The sequence below is a fragment of the Syngnathus acus genome, chromosome 15 (assembly GCF_901709675.1).
Source record: "Syngnathus acus chromosome 15, fSynAcu1.2, whole genome shotgun sequence".
In the NCBI taxonomy this organism is placed as follows: Eukaryota; Metazoa; Chordata; class Actinopteri; order Syngnathiformes; family Syngnathidae; genus Syngnathus; species Syngnathus acus.
Window position 1 is genome coordinate 5,568,089 of NC_051100.1, and position 19,321 is coordinate 5,587,409.

At 40.9% G+C, this 19,321-nt stretch overlaps 1 protein-coding gene across 2 annotated transcripts; it reads left to right on the plus strand.

The window, feature by feature from the left end:
- The first annotated feature begins 62 nt into the window (after positions 1 to 62).
- cpeb3 (cytoplasmic polyadenylation element binding protein 3) lies at positions 63 to 19,222 on the plus strand. 2 transcript variants are annotated; one of them, XM_037270889.1, is made up of 11 exons: positions 63 to 301; positions 1,480 to 2,333; positions 4,903 to 4,969; positions 7,368 to 7,424; positions 9,815 to 9,838; positions 11,231 to 11,398; positions 11,521 to 11,610; positions 13,427 to 13,545; positions 13,828 to 13,942; positions 14,046 to 14,227; positions 15,380 to 19,222. In XM_037270889.1, exons 1-11 carry the CDS (start codon positions 163 to 165, stop codon positions 15,605 to 15,607), a joined length of 2,043 nt encoding a protein of 680 aa, XP_037126784.1. In that variant the 5' UTR covers positions 63 to 162; the 3' UTR covers positions 15,608 to 19,222. The 2 variants fall into 2 exon arrangements, with proteins under 2 accessions (XP_037126784.1, XP_037126785.1); XM_037270890.1 differs by lacking the exon at positions 9,815 to 9,838.
- Positions 19,223 to 19,321: the final 99 nt, after the last annotated feature.

A 19,321-nucleotide genomic window follows, 5' to 3' on the forward strand; every position in this document is an offset into this window, starting at 1 on the left:
TTTAAGTTGTGTTGCTTTCCATATGTTTTGAAAACACACGAGAAATGTATTTTAATGTGTCAATCTCCATATTCAACAATGTTACTCACTCAATATGGGGACTAAAATTGTCGTTCATGTTTCCATAAACTCTAACTCCCATGATCCTCTGCGGCATCATCCATGCGCCGCAGTCAATCAGCTGTTGAGGCAACTGCTGACTACCTCGGAACAAGGGTTGCTCGTTTGTCATTTCTAAACCTTGACGAGGAAAAACAGAAATATATTCACTCTCCGAGTCCCCAAAGGGTGAACAATCAAGGTAACTTGGCGATAGACTGACAAACGGCCGTGGTGCATGCTGCTTGTGTCGTTTTGTGTGACACATATGGATGAAAGGGGGATTTCAAGGCAAGGCATGTCCATGAAATGTATCGCACGTCTGTGTGCGAAGTGCTGTTTGTAAAGTCATGTGGCAATGCGTCTTAAAAGGGTGAGGAGAGCTGTTCTGTTCTGATGACCTTGGAAGCGCACCTCTTGGGTGGAAATCGCGGATTAACTCCTGGGTTGTGTGCAATGCAGGTTGTTGCGATTGTTTTCAAATCTATAGCTGTCACACATCTAAAACCAAATGGATTTGATAGTTTTCAATGTCTCTGCGGTTGGATGTTTATGCAATAAGGTTGCCAAATGTGTAATGACTACAAACACCGCATGACTTAACATTTGCTGCTGCCTATTGGCGTTTGTCGAACCACAGTTGAATGTGTTTTCATGCGTTTGGATTTGTTTTGAACCCCAAAAAATGAATGCAAATTGGGATGGTGATAATTGCTGGCCCTGCCATTTGCGTTTCACGAATAGAAATTGTTTCACTGAAATGGGAAGTGGCGTACGTACTTGTCACAGGGCTAAACCGCACTCCAATATCAGGGTTGAACACAACATTTTATCTTTATCACTGCGGACCTCCACCAGTGCGCTATAGCTGAATAAAAAGCCTTTCGACGTATTCACACCGTGTCTACATATTCAGAGCACACAACCGGATATGCGCATTAATAAAGAATTCCAGGCGCGTCACGGTGCAGCATTTAGCATGGTCGGTTCATTGATAGCTTAATAACAGACCCTATAGGATCCTTTCTCCTTACGGGAGGACAGCTGTATTTACTGACGTATGCAAATGAGCACAGGGGCGGTCCTATATCCCCACACACAATTCCGTTTCACATTGCAGTTTAGAGTTTCCTGCGTGGAAGGGGAACCGCAACGTGGCGAAATCGGAGAACTATCTCCACGTATATGCTCTGTGCAATTCGTGGCATCTATGAATACATATGCTATTGTTGGGAAGTATTCGATGAAATGGGCTTTGCACTTGCATGGTCCTACTAGAGTCAGATCCACGCTGGGGTTGCGCTACTTGGACAGACCCGACAGTTGCTGTGTGCTTGGCTGAAATATAACAATTACACGTTCAATCCATCTGTTTTGCAGCTCTTCAAAACATGCAGGATGATTTACTGATGGACAAAAACGCAGCCCAGGCTCACCATCAGCAAGATCCGACACAAATAGACCCTCCTCCTTCCTCCAGTACCCCCCCGACCTTGTCATTGGAGCCCTCGTCCTCATTATCGGGGTCTGAGAGTCCGTCGACCGGGAACAGCAGCACGGCGGACAAAGTGTCGATGGAGTCCCCAATCCTGCCAGGGCTGAACTTCCACCAGCAGCCACAGGAGACCGATCCTATTTCCTCCCCGCCCTCCTCCTTCGGGAGCACTTGGTCCACTGGGAACACCAACGTCGTGGACGAAAGCTTTTTCCAGGGAATACCCTCCGCGAACGGGACGATGCTTTTCCAGAATTTCCCCCACCACGTCAACACGGTCTTCGGTGGTAATTTCTCCCCGCAGATGGGACTCGCCCCTCAGTCTCAACAGCATCAACAACCGGCGCAGCAGCAGCCTCAGCAGAGAAGATCACCCCTCAGCCCCAACCAAGGCCCCTTCCTCCAGAGAAACGCTTATCAGACCATCATGAACGCAGCTAAAGGGTCGTCTTCTTCTTCTTCAGTATCGTCACCCGTATGGAATAACCACCAAAACGTGGGGTGGAGCACCGGCTCCAACCACCCTTGGAGTGGTTTACAGGCAGGCAGGGACCCACGCAGAGCAGGGGGCGTCGGTGTTGGAGTCCCCTCTCCCGTGAGCCCAATTTCCCCCGTGAAAAAAAATTACGGCAGCAATGTTATTGCGCCGCCAAAATTTCCAAGATCTGGTCCCCTCGCTCCCAAGGCCTGGAATGAGGACGGTGCCTTCAGGACTGACAGCAATATTCTACCTATACAGGTAAACACACTCCCTTGCAAAGGAAATGGGTTATTTAGTCTCTGATTTATTTTTCTCCGTTGAAAATTTGTATCCTGCCTCAAAATCAAAGAAATGGAGCGATTTTGGAACTACACGTAGTATTGCGATATGCGTCTTGAATATTGCCGTATCGATATGATTGCAATATGTGCCTTAAGTAATGACATATTTACTATCTAATGAAAGGTAATAGATTTGTGTAGATACTGTACACACTTTCCACAGGCTTCATCTATGTTTACTTGTATGAACAGCCTCAAGACTGTTTCAGAGGGGCACCTTCCTCTGCTCGCCATATCCAATTGCAAGTAGACTAGTTGCTAATACTGACTTGCTTTTCACACATGGCTGCTCCCCCCCCACCACCACTTAGTTTATTTATGCTGACTGCAAAATATATCTCTTTGCTTAAATCTAAAGATAAACATGGATACATTTTTGGAAGAATACGTTGGCGTTGTAATGATTAATGATTACATATTGCGTGTGGATGAAACGCAACTCACGGATGGCAGTGCGGGATTAAACAAACTCCCTAAGAGATGCTTTCACTATCATTTAATCCTTCTCAGGCCCAACAACACAATTCGAAGTGATACTGTGGACCTGTCTAATAAGACTATTGTACATGTTTTATATAACCGATGAACTTTGGCGTCAGTCTTAAGTCAAACGAATTGAAAATGAGTCACAAACACTGGAGGGAAAATGCACTGTCATCCGCCATATTTGCCCTTGGTTTTCTCAGTAACATCGTCCTAGTTACATAATCAACATGTCACAGTTAGCCCCAAGCTACGCTGATGCTTGATGCCATTTGTTTTTGCCTGTGTTTATTTGTACTTTTCATTCCCTGCTCAACTGGCTTCTTTCTAAAATCCCGTCCGATATCAAGATATGATTTGTCTTGACGCAAGGCTTTGTGGCTGTGTCCGTATTGAGTGAATTACCTTTGTGTGTGAAGCAAGTCCAAATCTTAAGATATGTGGGCCGCATTATCAGTTGCACTCACCTACTCACACTAACCAACAGTATTTTCCTAGAAAGCCTTTGGGTGCCTCACTGATGTCATCCCAGCCACAGCTCACACTTAAGTGCTTAACAATTCCAACCATAATTGGAGGGGAGTTATCACCACGATGCAAGGTCAGGGTGCCACATGTCATCTGGTTTGTTGACTGAAGTGAAACTCGGGCAAATTGCTGAGCCAAGCAGCAGGCGCAATGTCACGTGCGGAGCTCATGACACGGCAGGTGCGCCCGTTGAGGTCGAAGATCTCACGAAGGGCCATCTTTTCCAGACTGCGTCTTTTTGAAGTGTCTGAACTTGTGAGTCGTATTTATGCCGATTTCCCCGGGTACGGATTTCTGACCACTGCACGTTTAGTTTTGAATGAACGCGGCCACCCTAAAGATAAAGGGAAATCATGGAACATGGAGTTTTCCCTCAAATGTGTAAGTGAAACGTGAAAATGATTAAGCACACTTTAAATTTGAAAAGGCATTGCACCAGCGGTCCCCAACCTTTGCACAAAAAAGCTTTTTTCAGGTAGACATATTTTGAAGGATAGCTATAGAAACAAACTAAATTCAATTAAAATTAATTAATAATTATTTATTTATTTATTTAAAACGTCTTGGTATTGAGGGAAGACCCAGCCCACAGTCCATTCTGACCTCTCGGGTCCTTACGTTACATTAAAAGTAAAATCTTTGGATCTATTTAGGTCACTGGACCAGATTGACCTCGCCCCCTACAGTGCGCATCCATACTGATCACCCAGGAAGGGGAGCTTACGGAAACTAAAAGCTCAGCATTTTACGTATTTCGCGTTTGTACCCAGTGGGCAGATTTTTATCTGCGTGGTGCTGTCGGGTCCACAGTGCGGGTGAATGACGCTTTTGAATGCTCAGCCTAAAGCGTAACAATAGTGTTGGTGTGCAAACAATGCTGCTTGGTTTTGGGCTGCCAAGCCTGGAGCGAGACACTCTCAGGCCTCACCTTTGGCACACATGTCACTCCAATGCATTCGGTCACCGGCGTTTGATCAGCTGGCAGTGATTGGATTGACCTTGAGCCATTCACCATAGTATTGATTGTTGTTCTGGTTTGCAAGGGGGAGGGGTCAATGTGCCTCACATGTCCAGAAAAAAAAAAAAAAAAAAACTATTTTTTTTTTCTTTCTCATCACAAGGACAGAATATGCAGCACATGATTAGTCATCTGTGCTAACTAAAGACCAGAATAAATCCCTGTGTGACCCATGACCACTAGACCAACTTTCCACTGAGGGCAGCTTCAGAGCCTTCTCTGTTATGTAGAACAAGTCAAATATTTCGATTGGTTTCATTCCGGTCAGAACACGTTGGTATTTGAACAAAAGATGTAAGGTATAATAAATAAATAAGATATGTCATTGCTGGTACTTTGATCTGTTCTGTATTCATTTTGTGTTTTGCAAAGTACCGCCGCAGATTATGACCCCTGTTCTCTCTCTCTCTCTCTCTCTCTTTTTTGGTTGTGGTTGTTTTTTGTTTTTATGTTGTAGGACGCATTTAACTTGCACTCTTTGGGGAATGCCTTTATGGATGCGATAAGGGCTGACCATGACAAAGGTAAAACTCACCCACTCGCCATTTAGGCCCACTGATGAATATTGATATTTTGTGAAGAAATCATTTTGCAGGGATAATATTCGTATGTTCCTGCTTTTACTCTATGTAAAAAAAATAAATGTAAAAAATACAAAAAAAATGTCAAAAATGTTTTTATCGCTCTTGAGATGCCAAACATTTCTCACTGATTCAATCGTATGCTATTTTTGGCCTTTAGCTGTAAAGTATTGATTCCAGGCTTTGTTTTTGTTATTGACTGGACATTGCTCGTAGCAAGTATAAAACATCAGAAGCAGAGGGAGAACAAATAATACTGCTGCTGTTTGACTTTCAACACTGTTGACAAAAGCATCGGTCTGTAGATATAAGCTAACACACGAGGACTTTATCGGGAGCAAAACAGGCCTCGCAGGCACAACACAAGTCAAAAGAGTCGTAGCCACCAGAAGCCTGTTTACAAACTGTCAAACCGGGAATGATGCACTACTCTTATGCCTCGTTGCTTCATTTGGCTCAAGTGTGAGCAGACTGTGCCAGATTAACTTTGCCACGTGGCCACTCTGTACATAAGGTAATCCAGAATGGTCCACACATGGGGGAAAGTAAGTCGACGGGATTGGAAGAGGGCTCGTGCTAAATTAAGGTGAGGTGAAAGGTCAATATTAGCTTTGCCTGACATGCCGGACTTGACCTCATAAACTTTTAGCACGTTACACTGAGATGATGGCAACAGTAGAGGATGGCCCTGTACTTTAAACACCATTTAATGACTACATATAAGATAAGATGATGGCTGTGTTAAAGGTGAGATTGCAACTAATGTCCAATAAATCCTGTCAGGGTGATTGGACGGCAAATTCACAGCTCGTGCAGTCATGACCGGGCTAATCCCTCCAAGGCAGCAAAACAAGTTTACTTGTCTTGTTTTGATCATGAATAAAGTGTTTGTTTGTCCGAATCGAATTGAAAGCGTTATATTCAGTAAAAAAAAATTGTTCTCCCAGACTAACGCCAGCTTTGAACGACATGCCGTAATTTTATTTTGGTTACTTTTGACCCAATGGTTATTTTGAGTTTTGTTTTCCATGGAAACAAACTTTCTGTTCTCTGTTGTGTAGCTGTAATAATTTTCATGATGTTGTTGGTGCAAGTGTGCATGGGGGGGGGGGGGGGGGGGGGGGGGGGGAGTAGGTCATGCTGACAAATGTGGAAGGAAAATAACTCTGTCTTTCCAACCATGTCAGGTGCTTCTCACTGGGTATTGTTTTTCTCTTTTTTTTTTCCACAGTACAGTATTCCATTGGGAATGAATTAACCTGGTCCAGCTCAACGCAATGCGGGTTAGGGGAGCAATGTGCATTTTTTTTTTTCCTTTCCATACTTAGACCTTTGCATCACTTTGGTAGACATTAATGTTTGATCTAAAAGGAAGTTCTTTTAAAAGCCAATCAAAGAAAGCGAGGTCTTGTATCCTAAATAGTAACACTTTACTGCTGCACTAGTTGAATTCTGTCTGTGAGGAAGCCTAACCAGAGCCGCAGTTCCAACTTGGGGGCCCGTCTGGGGTTCACACTCAACTTCTTGGGGGAAGCAGATGGCAGTCAGCCAGAGCTATTTTAACGTGTTAGGAAAGCAATGCCCTCAAAATTACTCATGGAAGATGGGCAAGCACATTCAAGGCCTTAATTGTCCAACATCTACATGCGTGAATCCTAGCACAAAATTGTTCACTTGTGTTGTACAGAAATAACTTTTAACATGCTGTTTTGTTTGCACGACACCAACCTGTAACAAGCAGCTGGTCCGGCTCTCAAGAGCCATGTCACGTGAGGGTTAAATCCACAACAGCATCTTATCAGCCCTCTTTACCAGTGAGCTGGACTTGTATATTAAAAATATTCTATTAGTAATATTTATGTTGAAGCTATATTCTAACCGTGTGTTGAGTTAAAAGGGTGTATTTCATTATAGTAGTAGGCAACCTTTGAAAGGGAAGGATAGATACCGTCACTCGAAATGAGGTTCATGCCACGAGGAAACGATATTTTCTTCAGATAGGATATCTTATTTGATGTTTCTCGTGGGTTCAGAGTGTATGCTTGGAATGACTAAGATAACCAGAATGAGAATGTCTCACATTAAAGTGTTGACAGATAGATTAAGAGACAAAAGCTCTGCTGAGTTCCCAGCATTACTTTGTGTGTGTGTGTGTGTGTGTTTCTTCATTTGTGTGCAATAAATTTGTATTTTCTTACATTCACAAAATTTGTATTTGTTTTATCCAATCTTTATGTGTAGTGTTGCTTTTCAACTACGGTCAATTGTAACAGAAACGATTCAAGCAAATGGCGATCAAGCTGCTTTCGATTTTTGGTTCACGCCTATTTTTCTTTCCTAGGACGTATAGGCCTTAACTTCCATCGTCCTGGAGCCGAACACATAATGCCACTGAACAGTAAGTAACATTTCCTTGCGATGTCATTCTATTTGAGTTTTTTTTTTTTTTTTTCTCAGAGGGTTTTAAGCCTTAGCTAATGTGTGAAGTATTTTATGCCATGTTTGTACAGCACAAATACTGCATTTCTTCAGACAGGTGTGGGTTTATTTACTTAGTTGCAATGAAGACCTGCATCTCTTTCAGGGAAGGCATCTATTTGCGGTAGGAAGGTGTAATTAGTGCAAATGCTTGTGTATGGGTGGAGCAAAAACACTGATGATCATTGTTTGGTCAATAGAATTCCTCCGTTGGTGTTACAGTGGGAATGGAATGTGTAATTGGTTCACATTAGTAGAACTTTTTTATTCCTGTTTTAGGTAAATAATACGATGCGGTTACGATTGTTTCCTGATTAGGTTTCGGCATGGCGAATCATGCTTTGCTTTAAAACTCCCTATGTTGTTTATTTTATGATTACATATGTGTTATTATTAAATATCTAATATGAATAAGTACAAATAAATTAATCAAATCCAAAATGTAAGTTTTCCTTTTCAAAATAGTTCCCGTGGAGTCTCTTTCCCAGCTTTTTCTCTCATACCTTCATGAATTCCTGGAAAGATTTTTTCAGGATCCTCCACAGCCACAACTCGCCTCCTCTTCCTCTCGCAGTGAACTAACCACAGGACTTCTTTGTAGACTTGCTGGTTGGTTGTCGAGATTTTGTTGCGGTTTGCAATCTATCTGTCGTGACGCCAGTCTTGGAACATTTCTGACACACTTCGTGTGGAGTAGACCATGCCACTAAACATTTGGTGCACCTGCTTAGCCTTTATTTGGGGCTGGGTTTCTTGACACCATAAACCAAGGATGAACCTTCTAGCACAGTTGACCTGTGAATAGCATGACTATAAATAGCCCCACATGTAAGACTAGAATCTGTTGGTGCCTGGTCTACTAGCATGCTGATGACCAGCCAGGTGAAGAAATCAGCATCCATATTTTTTATCCATTCAACCCGTTACATTTTTCCACACAGGAGAAGCCTTACTATTAAGAGCATTTATTAATTTTCAAGTACTACAATGCACTACAATTCTTTTCATGATCGAGTGCGTCCTGGATTGATGTTAAACTCCTGTTTCATGGGGGTACGCTGAAGGAAGCACAGATCTGTCAGATCTTCCAAAGATGTCGCAACAAAAAGGAGCTAGCTTTCTTCTATTCTTATAGTATCACTCATTTGCTTTGAGGAGTGCGGAATAAAGTGGCAGCGTCAGACTTAATAAAGGTGTCTGTAGCCAACTTATCACTTGTGGAAATCAGGACATAACAAACACATCACGTCCAAAGAAATTTCATTTTGCCTCATGGCCCGAACTCACAAATGGAGCTTCAACCCATTATTTATCTCCGTGCTGTAGTTTCTGTCTGTTTCCCTGGTTGCTAGGTGACTTTGTTACAGCCGAGGCTCGGGGAGAAAGGGCAATACTACAGACAGCCATTCCAAGTTTGGGGGGGGATTGGAGAGTCCGAGTTTTTTTTTTTTTAATGAAAACGTTGTGAAGGAAACGAGCCTCAGAGACAACATATTCTCTGAGAATAATCCTCACGCTTGTCCACGTTTGTAATGTAAAAAGCCAACTCTGTCCTCTCCTGCTGTTAGTATTTAATGAGACATATTGAATTTTGGAGTGGAGACAAGATAAACAGAATTTTATTCATCCTATGAGGGAAATTTTAAAAGCAGGGCATTAAAGTGAGGTTCATATTCTGTAGTGAAATGAAGCACAACACTTTTGTAACAACCCTGCAAGGACCGATTAGACAGGCCAGATGTTATGCCCAGGTCTGCTCCACATGATAAAAGTAAAAGTTGGAGCTTTAACTATTGATTCAAGTGAAGGCTTGAGGCCGCCACCTGTCCCATCCACTCAATACCCCGTGGGAACTTTCCACTCATCCACAGGTTTCCATTCCTAACCAGGGAGTAAATTATAATACTTCACTGAGGTCATGATAATGACTAACCTGCGCCACCTGTTCGTAAATAAACACAAAAGATTAGCATCAACGTCAACCGTTGCTGGTTCATTAAACTTCGATGACAATGTCCACTTTTGCGTTATGCTCGGAAATATGTCAGCTATTTGCATGACTAAACCAGATTAAATGTCTGTTGTCGCTAAAGTCAATGGCGCAATTTGCAACGTGCAGTTAAAAAATTCCTCCTTTAGTTGAACAAGCTTAGGTGTGGCCGTCCGTGTTTTTCCTGTTACCTTAGCGATGATTCTGGACTGGTGTTATTTCCACAAAATGTCTCGTATCTCTCCCCTACCTGTGTTAATGTCCACCCCTCCCCACTGTGTCTCCTCTGTTTTTCTTTCCTTCACTTTCCTGACAAGCAGCTCGGAGCTTTGGCCGCAGAAGAGGTAATATGTAGATCTTACTCAAGGTTCCTGCTTGCTTTGCCCACTATTGTCTCTTGAAAGACGCCTCATCTGTGTTGTCATTGATGAAATCACCCAAATGAATGCATTTTCATGAAATCAAAATGGGGTAAGGAAAAAACAAATGTTCATCAAAATCACAAGGGTTGACTCACCTTAGTAATTGGGATCAAGCTTTTGTAATACTATGTGATTTGAGTTAGGGTTAGCGAATTTTCGAGAATTTCAAGAGTTGGAGATGATTCATTTGATTGGCAAATGAGTGATTCTAATATTGTTGAGTTTTTCAATAGTTTTTATGATTGTTATTTGTGAGCCAATAGCTTCTGCACTGTTACTTTGTTAACCAAATAAAGGCTGAATATAGTTGATTCCTCTAAACACACATCACATCCACACAAACATAGTAATTCAATATAAATGTGTTGTTTTTCCAATGCATAGTGACAGAGTTTGTGTCACCAACTCCTCAGTAAGCAAATTTTATTTTTTGGCTGTGTTCAATGAACCATTCTACGTAGCGAGCAATTGTCATAATAGGAAATGAGTCATAATAGTAAATGACTGTCATCCGGATAGGACTAATTCGCTAAATATGTTTTACCCGGCATCGGGTTGGCTGGTTGTACCCTGCCGCTTGCCAAAAATCAGCTGGGAGAAAATGGAAGGATGATTTAACCTGCCAGGCAGTGATTTTCTTTTTTTTTAGAAGCAATTCCATTTTCATCCCGCTCTGATGCTGGTCTTGACACCCAAAAATCTGAATCGATTTTAGGGTCAATTATTTTCAAAACACAAAAGTTTCCATAGTCGGAGTCATTCTATTACTTTCACAATGAGGAGCTCATAGTTGTGGAGATTAGATGTGTGGTGAGGATTTCAAACAGAAATCTTCTCAACCAATAAGAGACCAGCAGGTTTACATTACCCGTTTTGGTATTGTTTCCGTACATTGAATTGAGCCAAGTAGGTACCAGGCTCAGCAGCTCAGCAGGCAATTAAATTCGTGGAAAGCAGCCAATAGATTCCCTTAAGCTAGTGGATTCCCTTAAGCTTTTTTTTTTTTTTGCTCATAATGGCCATCCATACATTACATAAAGCTGTTTCCACTTGGAAAAGGAAGTATGCGGTGTAAAAACTAGTCCTGCCCCTTCAGTAGACATATGGTAAGTTTAGAAACAGTACATTGTTATTGTGGATTGGGCTTAGTGTTAAATATTAAATACATTTAGATATATTTACACTGGCCTTTGCATTTCAATATTTACGTGCAGAAGTTGTGGACCATGTGGAATATTTATTTGTACTGTCCCTGCATTGTCTGACCTGCTTTGCACAATCTTTGCCCTTCTCCTTGCCTTTCCTCTTCTGCAGGTCGTTCCTACCTTTTTCCCTTCGAAGATGCTTTCCTTGACAATGGCCACGGTGAGCTCTCTTTGACCCCAGGCCTCAACTCTCCAACCCGTTGTCAGAACGGAGAGAGGATGGAGCGCTACTCCCGCAAGGTTTTTGTCGGAGGCTTGCCCCCAGACATAGACGAAGGTAAATTGTTCACCTGTTTTATTTTCATTATTACCACTCTCCCACCGCAGAACACGTATCATAATATAACTTTCATATGTATATAATGAGCCAAAACATTCATGACTTCATTATTTTACCAGATGAGATCACCAATAGTTTCCGTCGCTACGGACACCTGGTGGTGGACTGGCCCCACAAAGCCGAGAGCAAATCCTACTTCCCGCCGAAAGGTAACATTAGTTTGTCCAAACAAACGCTGGATTTTCCCATCGCACATCAAAAGACTACACCAATAAATATCACCTTGGGTGATTCTCACCATCTAAAATGTTCATGTTACCCAGAAATCATAGTTCATACTGAGAGAGCATCACATTGTTAATCTGTGTAGCCCAGCGGCAGTAATCATACACCATGAGATTTCACACTAAGGGCTGTTTATTGGAATGGTTACCTCAGGCAGGACAATGTTTTCCTCCACAATTTCATGAGCCGATGAGCAAGCCATGAGCTTCTGTCATTTTAGAGAAGCTGTTAAGATGTTCTGGAAATAACTGGCATTCCACATACACGTGGTAATACGCTACATCTGGAGGACCTCGTTTCTCAATATTATTGTTTTCCTGAATTGGGAGGATTCCTTGGGCGTAGTCTTGACTCTACTTACGCCACACCCAGCAGCAAAACTATGACAACCTTTTCGGGGAATGAGCTGAGGAAGCTGTCATTTTAAAGGGGTGCGGTCAAGTGTCTTAAAAAGAAAAAATACATTCATTTTTTAATATTGCTCCAGAAAGCATAAAAATATATAAAATAAAAATATACATATTTCTACCTTTATTGTATTTTTGCAAAATAACACACAAAATGGTGATCTGCTTTTTGACTAAATGTGAAACACTCAAATCACTTACTAATTAGCACTTGTCAGTTTCACTCATTGCTCATCAGTGTTTTCACAATTCTTTTGTTTTATTTAATCCGTTTGTTGTGTTTTTCTCGTCAACTGTTATCCACTTGTCGCAGCAACCTGTTATCAGCCAGACAGGCTAATATAAGTATTTTTAGCTGAGCACCAATGTGCCTGTTGATTGTGTCGACAGATATTTTATCCTCAAACAATGAAGTGGCATTAAATGGATTTATTCCGTGAATGCTTCTGATGTGCTCTGAATAATTTCTCGGGATGAAAAATGACACAAATGGAGGCCAGTCTTTGGTACTTAGAAGTCTGTGATGTCGTGGCAACCACAATGAAGTCTGGTCACTATGGTGATTGGAGGTACTTCTGCCCTATATCACCCAGCACCGTCATCACGGTTGATGCTGCAAATGTTAAGGAGCTATTTAGGGCTGAGTGAACGAGGTGGCAAAATTGCCCGAGTGCTACAAAGCGCTACCGGCGTGCAAGATGACATCATACTTCTCTAAAGCTGCAACACTCTAAGACGATATATAGTCGTATCGAAATGCTTTTATAAAAATGACCTTTTCAACATATTCGACTTAAGTAATGGAATTGATTGTCTTTTTTTTTTCTTGCTATATAGCAAAAGGGAAAAAACTGGAGGCTACTGTGAATTAGTGCAAGTCTTGGAAATGACTGCTCACATTAGAAAAAGAAAATGCTTGCAAACCACCATGACTCATTCCAGACTGTTTAGGCACCAATAATTTTGAAACTGACCATTTATTTTATGTTTAAAAAAAAAAAAAAAGGTTATACACCATCATGTAGCACTGTAGAAGTGCTTAAGGTTATCCGCTTACTTTCCATTCATGAATATGTATTCCATTGTTCATTGTGTGACTGGGTGACCGTGTAAAGCATTTAAGTAACTTGGGCTGAACATTTTGAGTCCATTTACTTTTCATTCTGGAGCATTTCCATTTTTTTTTCCACTTTGTATTTAATTTAATTGTAGTATTTTTTTCTCTATGAGTTCATCAGGCTTCTCTGAGTTAAAACCTTTCTTGTTTTGTTAAGGTGACGCACACTATCACTTGATTTTGACTTTCTTTTCAAATCTGTTTCCTCTTTTCCAGGTTACGCCTTCCTGCTGTTCCAAGAGGAGACCTCTGTTCAGGCATTGATTGATGCCTGTATTGAGGAGGACGGCAAACTCTACCTGTGTGTGTCCAGTCCCACTATCAAAGACAAACCGGTGAGCAGATATTACGCACATAACAGTAACATCCACATATTTTCTTTATCCTCTGTGCAAAAACAACTATTAGCTTTAATGTGATTGGTTAGAATTCTTAAATTTGTAAATACAATTTTAACCAAATTCTTTCATTGAGCAAAAAGACAATTTATTTTTGGGGAAAAAAAATCCCTGCAATATTTTGATTTTATATTTTAACCATGTGAAGCACTTTGAGAATCCTCTTTGTGCTGTATAAAGAAAAATGTATTTACTATAGTACCCTCCCCCCCCCAACAGGTCCAGATCCGTCCATGGAACCTGAGTGACAGCGACTTCGTCATGGATGGCTCCCAACCTTTGGACCCCCGCAAGACCATCTTTGTAGGGGGAGTGCCCCGTCCTCTACGTGCAGGTAGCTGATATAACGATTGGCACTAATATTACTTGCCTCTTCTAATACATACATGTACTATGTACATGGACCTTAATAATCAACCCTCTCTTTCTCTCTCCAGTGGAGCTTGCTATGATCATGGATCGGCTGTACGGAGGCGTTTGCTACGCTGGCATCGACACCGACCCGGAGCTCAAGTATCCAAAAGGGGCCGGCCGCGTGGCCTTCTCCAATCAGCAGAGCTACATCGCCGCCATCAGCGCTCGCTTCGTTCAGCTGCAGCACAATGACATTGACAAAAGGGTACGTTCACCATGCCCGTTTCCGTCCGTCCTCACGAAGGACCACCGCTGAGGTTTTTGCTCTTATTGAACTTTGTCTCATCCTCTCTGCCACACGTCCCATTGTTATTATGGTGCACGTTTCAGCTTGCTAAAATGAAAAGGCTCGCTTAGGCCGTCTCATCACTGCGGGCCAACACGTGTTTCCAGTTGCAGACACACACGATTGATTTAATTATAGTTCTCTATACATGTTGAGCCTCACGTGCTGCATATTTGGGCCACGCCAGCCAATAGCAGACGCATACATTGTGGCCGAACAAGACTGGTTGTCAGCCAGAATACTGGGCCTCTCTTTCGGGCCTGGCCCCACCTATTTTGTGTGGACAACAGTAGCCCTACTGAGACACACCTCTGAAAGATGTGACTAACCCTTAAATCCACCTTAATTCTTCGGCAAACTATATCATTTTGAGTAATTCTATGCTTCACATTTTTCTCGCCTGACTTTGCGCCAGTACACTAAAATAAAGTCGATGAACTACTTACTGAGTAAGTATTGAGAGCAATAAAAGAAAGTGGGAAATATGACTGTATAGAGCAGGGGTGTCAAACTTATTTTTTTTCGCAGGCCGCATTGTAGTCATAGCTTCTTTCGGAGGGCCATTATGACTGTCAACCCAAATAAATGTATGAGCACCTCTTATTATATACAGTAAAAGCTACAAAACAAACTGGCAAATAACTCGTTTTCAAATCAGACGAGTAAAAACTGGTCAAATATCTCAAAGAAAAGATAATATTAAAAGTGAAGACAATTTGCAATTCTAGTAATGACATAAATTTGTCTTCGCGGGCCACATAAAATGATGTGGCAGGCCATATCTGGCCCCCGGGCCTTGAGTTTCTGTCCAAGGACTTTGTCTGTGTGGGAGTCATTTAAATGGTTTTGAAAGAGGCTGACACACAAGCTTTAAATTAAATGAGAAGGATTTTGTGGCCACACTCCCACAAGGGTTGCATCGTCATTCCCACCTTGAGCGTCACCATGACGACCGAGCCCTCATTTCTTTCTCCCGGTCAAGCTCTTTGTAAAAAAAATCGAAATAAACAAATGGGAGCTGTACTGTATCAATGTGAAATTGAGGAGAATGTCTTCTGCTCTTCCTCTCAGGTGGAGGTGAAGCCGTATGTGCTTGACGATCAGATGTGTGATGAATGTCAGGGGGCGCGCTGCGGGGGCAAGTTCGCCCCCTTCTTCTGTGCCAACGTCACATGTTTGCAGTACTACTGCGAGTACTGCTGGGCCAGCATTCACTCGCGTGCCGGCCGAGAATTCCACAAGCCGCTCGTGAAGGAAGGAGGCGACCGTCCTCGACACGTGTCCTTCCGCTGGAGCTGAGTAGTGTGTCTGCCTGACCATCCCCAGATACATAAAAAAAATATATAGTCCTTCTATCCGTGAGCAGAGCATGACAAATAACACAAAGCATCCCATCTTCACACCCTCAGGCCCAACTCTTTGTATTGCCCTCTGATGAAGCATTGTGAAACGTGAAAGCTTTGAATTTGCACTTTGGCATACCACCTCAACACACACATGCACGCACACAGACACACAGGATGTAACTTCACACACTTGACTACTTTCAGCTCACTCTCTTCTTTGACGAGGTGACGAGGTCCCGCTGACCCCCCCAACCCCCCACCCCACCCTCCATCGCCACGTGGAAGTGGGACCATATGAATATTTAAAAAAAACAAAGCCTATTTTTAGTTTTGTACCTATCTATACATGTGGATTATTTTAATTTAATGTCAAAAGAACATGCACTTATTTTCAAACACACACACAGCCATACATTACACACATGTATACATGGATGTGCTATAAATATACACAGTAGGTCCTAAGAGAAAACGAGTCACCAAAGTGTACAACAAGTGTCGTCAAACTGGGCAAAATAAGAAACATTGCAAAATGAGGGCCCTGTAATGCCTTGAAAAGATGAAAATAACATTAGAATCAATCAATCCATAATCGTAATTATTAATATCTCATACACACAACCAGATCAGTTCACTGTTGATTTCTAACGTTATTTTTCGAAATGTATTGCTGCAATGGCTTTGCTGCTGAATTTTATGGTCAGATACCAGAAGTACAAAGTGCAAAGAGAACACATCCACGGTGCATTCTTGACATAAAAAGATGGCTGCCATTGAAGCGCATGTTTATTTCAGGTAGCTGCATGCTATTGACTTTTTAATACGGCCCATGTTTGCACAGCACACGACAGATTCATCAAGAGGCAGTGAAGATTCAAAGCAGCTCGATGCAACCTTAGTATCACAAATCCAATTCAGTGTAAAATAATATGACAAACCATCTCTGATAGGTGAAGTATTTTTTTTTTTTTTGCAGTGATTGTTGTTATGATTGTGCAATTTTTCTACCGTATCTAGTTAGGTCAGAGTATGCCTAGAACTGTGATTCGCTTTAGCTGTTGTTCATGTCCAACATAGTGAGTGAACTTTGGATAAAAAGGACAGCAACAATGTTGGATCCTATTGAGACGTCCCATAAGTCAACCAAAGAGTTTCTGACTCGATGACAGTCAGCCTAGCAGCTGTTGTCCTCCCTCCCACAAGGGGGCGCTGCTGTGTGTAGTGGATTCAGTGATAAGGAAGAACAGAAATGAAGCTACTGGATGGCACATGTTCTCTACATATTGGTAGAAGTAATACAGATGTGCAAATTAGGGGTACGACACTATTTACCCCCCCATTTATTTTGTCCTGCAAAGCTTGAAGTAACCAACCTGCTAACAGTCTATTTGTGTTTTGTATGAAAACTTTATGGAGTGCAGTGATGGCAAATTACCTGTAGTTTTTGTTTTAAGCAGTTTTGTGGACAATCCATAGCCTGTAAGGTTCTTGCAAGGTCACGCGTGTTCACTTTTGATTTTTCGTTGGGGTCGTTGATTGCGCCATGCCCCGAAGCTCATCATCATCTCTTTTAGTCACAATCTGTTGGTTTTCGTATGTTTTGTGCTGTCCACAAAAGAAAAAGCAGAAGATATATTTTTACTGATGAAAAGAAGACGAAAAGAAACTAGAGGCTAACCATCAGTTGTGTATTCCTACGAAAGTGAATTTAATGACAATTTCTTCCCTGCGAAAGTGATTTTTGTGATAATTTCTTCCCACCCAGGCAGGTTTTTTGAGTTTGTTTCTCCTCTGCAGAATAGAATTTTGTTATGCACTACTCTTTGTTTTGTTTTTGTTAAACAACAAAAAAAGACGATAAAAGTTTTCTTTCTGACTGACAAGATCTTTTGCAATACCTCACTTTTGAAATGTAATAGGAGACAAACTGATATTTTCTAAGTTCAGATGAAAAATGATATATATATTAATTTAATTCTTAAAGAGAAATTATTTAACAGATGGTTGCTTTTTTTTATTTGCTCATTTGCTTTTATTTAAAAATATATATTTTTGGGAGAAGATGACGGTTGAAGGAGTTAAAACTACAACCAATATAAGATTGCGTCTGTGTGAGAGAGTACAGCCTAGTTTTGTGGTCACGTCTGAAATATTAAGAAAAAAAAAACGTGTCCCCACTTTTTGTATCTTTATAATCACTTATTTAGTACTCTGTTGTCCACAGTTGTAAAAGAGTTTTTTTTTTTTAAGACGTTTATTTTTAAAGTTTTTCTAAAATACATGTTCCAATTGTTTTTGTATTTCAAATTTAAAAAAATCCTGATATGTTAGCTTGGCCTCATTGAAAACGTGATGGGAGGTTGTAAGAAAAAGAATGCTATGTTAACATCAAGCAGACAACTCGTCTGAAAGCCCCCAAGGTGCATCAAGACTGGTGGCCTTTTGCTCATGCAACACTTGAATTTGTCCCAATTTTTTTTTTCCACCCTTCCAAAGCTAAGAACCTCTTTGTTGTTACGTGCAATACTGTTTGTACTATTTGTAAAAAAAAAAAAAAAAGAAAAAAATGTGGCATAAATCTTTACTGCAGAATTATTTTAATTGTGATTCACAAGAATAATTTTCTACTGTGTATTTACCTACTACCTGCTAGTACCTTTCAGTAGTATGTAGCCTTTGTACTGAGAACATTATTGCTATTTTCAGTTTTCATTTCATATTTTTGCCTTCACTGGTTTATTTTTCAACCCATAAGATTTCTTGGGTGAGACGTTCATATCTGGTCAATGCCATTTATGTTATATTCATTTGTATTTTTACTTAATAAATTAATTTTGCGATGGTAATTATTTCAAATTCATTTGAATTATTTTCACTTTTTTTATTTTTGAAGCTGGATTAAAAAAATAAATTATAATGTCACGTGTGTCTGGATGCTAAAATGCTTAGCTCTGTGTGTTAATGTGAACATTATTTTGATAGAAGTGGGCCTACAAATTGGCAAATAAAATCTAAAAAAAAAAGCTGAATTTACCATACACACTACTTGTATATCCTGTAGCAGCATGGCACACTTAACACAAGCACTCAAGCTGACTTGGTGTAGTAAAATGCACATCGCTTCCCAATCACCAATTAGATCACGTCTCCTTTGTCTAGTGTGACTGTGTGTGCATAAATATAGCGCTTAAGTGCATATTATACAGTATTTGTATTTTATCTCGATTTGGCAGTGATTCACAACCAGGGTGCTGCAACACACTGTAGCGTGTCATGAAAGATCACAAGGGGTGCTGTAGGTGATAATCTCATTTGGCCCAAAATTATCAATGACAAATTATCTGCAAAAGCTACTATGAACCTGTGTATCTATCTACATGCTGCCATTAAGAATAATGACTTTCTGCGAGTGCATATTAAACAAGGCCAGATTTCTCACTAAATAAATTAGTCAACTAAAATGAAATAATTTCAAGCTATATTTCATACTTTGTAATATTTTTGTTTGGTTTGTGATTTTTCTATGTAAAATGGGTGCCTTGACTCAATAAAGGTTGGGAGACACTGATCTAATGGTTGTGTTATCTCATTCATAATGAAATAAAATTATTTGGAAAAAAAACATTTTCATTGCATCTCAGTGATCAACCCAAAATAAATGTAAAAC

Excerpts from the sequence above, each read along its gene's own strand:
- cpeb3 (XM_037270889.1), top strand. The coding sequence starts at position 163 with ATGCGCCGCAGTCAATCAGCTGTTGAGGCAACTGCTGACTACCTCGGA. Across the intron at positions 2,334-4,902 it reads GCAATATTCTACCTATACAG|GACGCATTTAACTTGCACTC; the intron begins GTAAACACACTC and ends TTTATGTTGTAG. Across the intron at positions 13,943-14,045 it reads GCCCCGTCCTCTACGTGCAG|TGGAGCTTGCTATGATCATG; the intron begins GTAGCTGATATA and ends TTCTCTCTCCAG.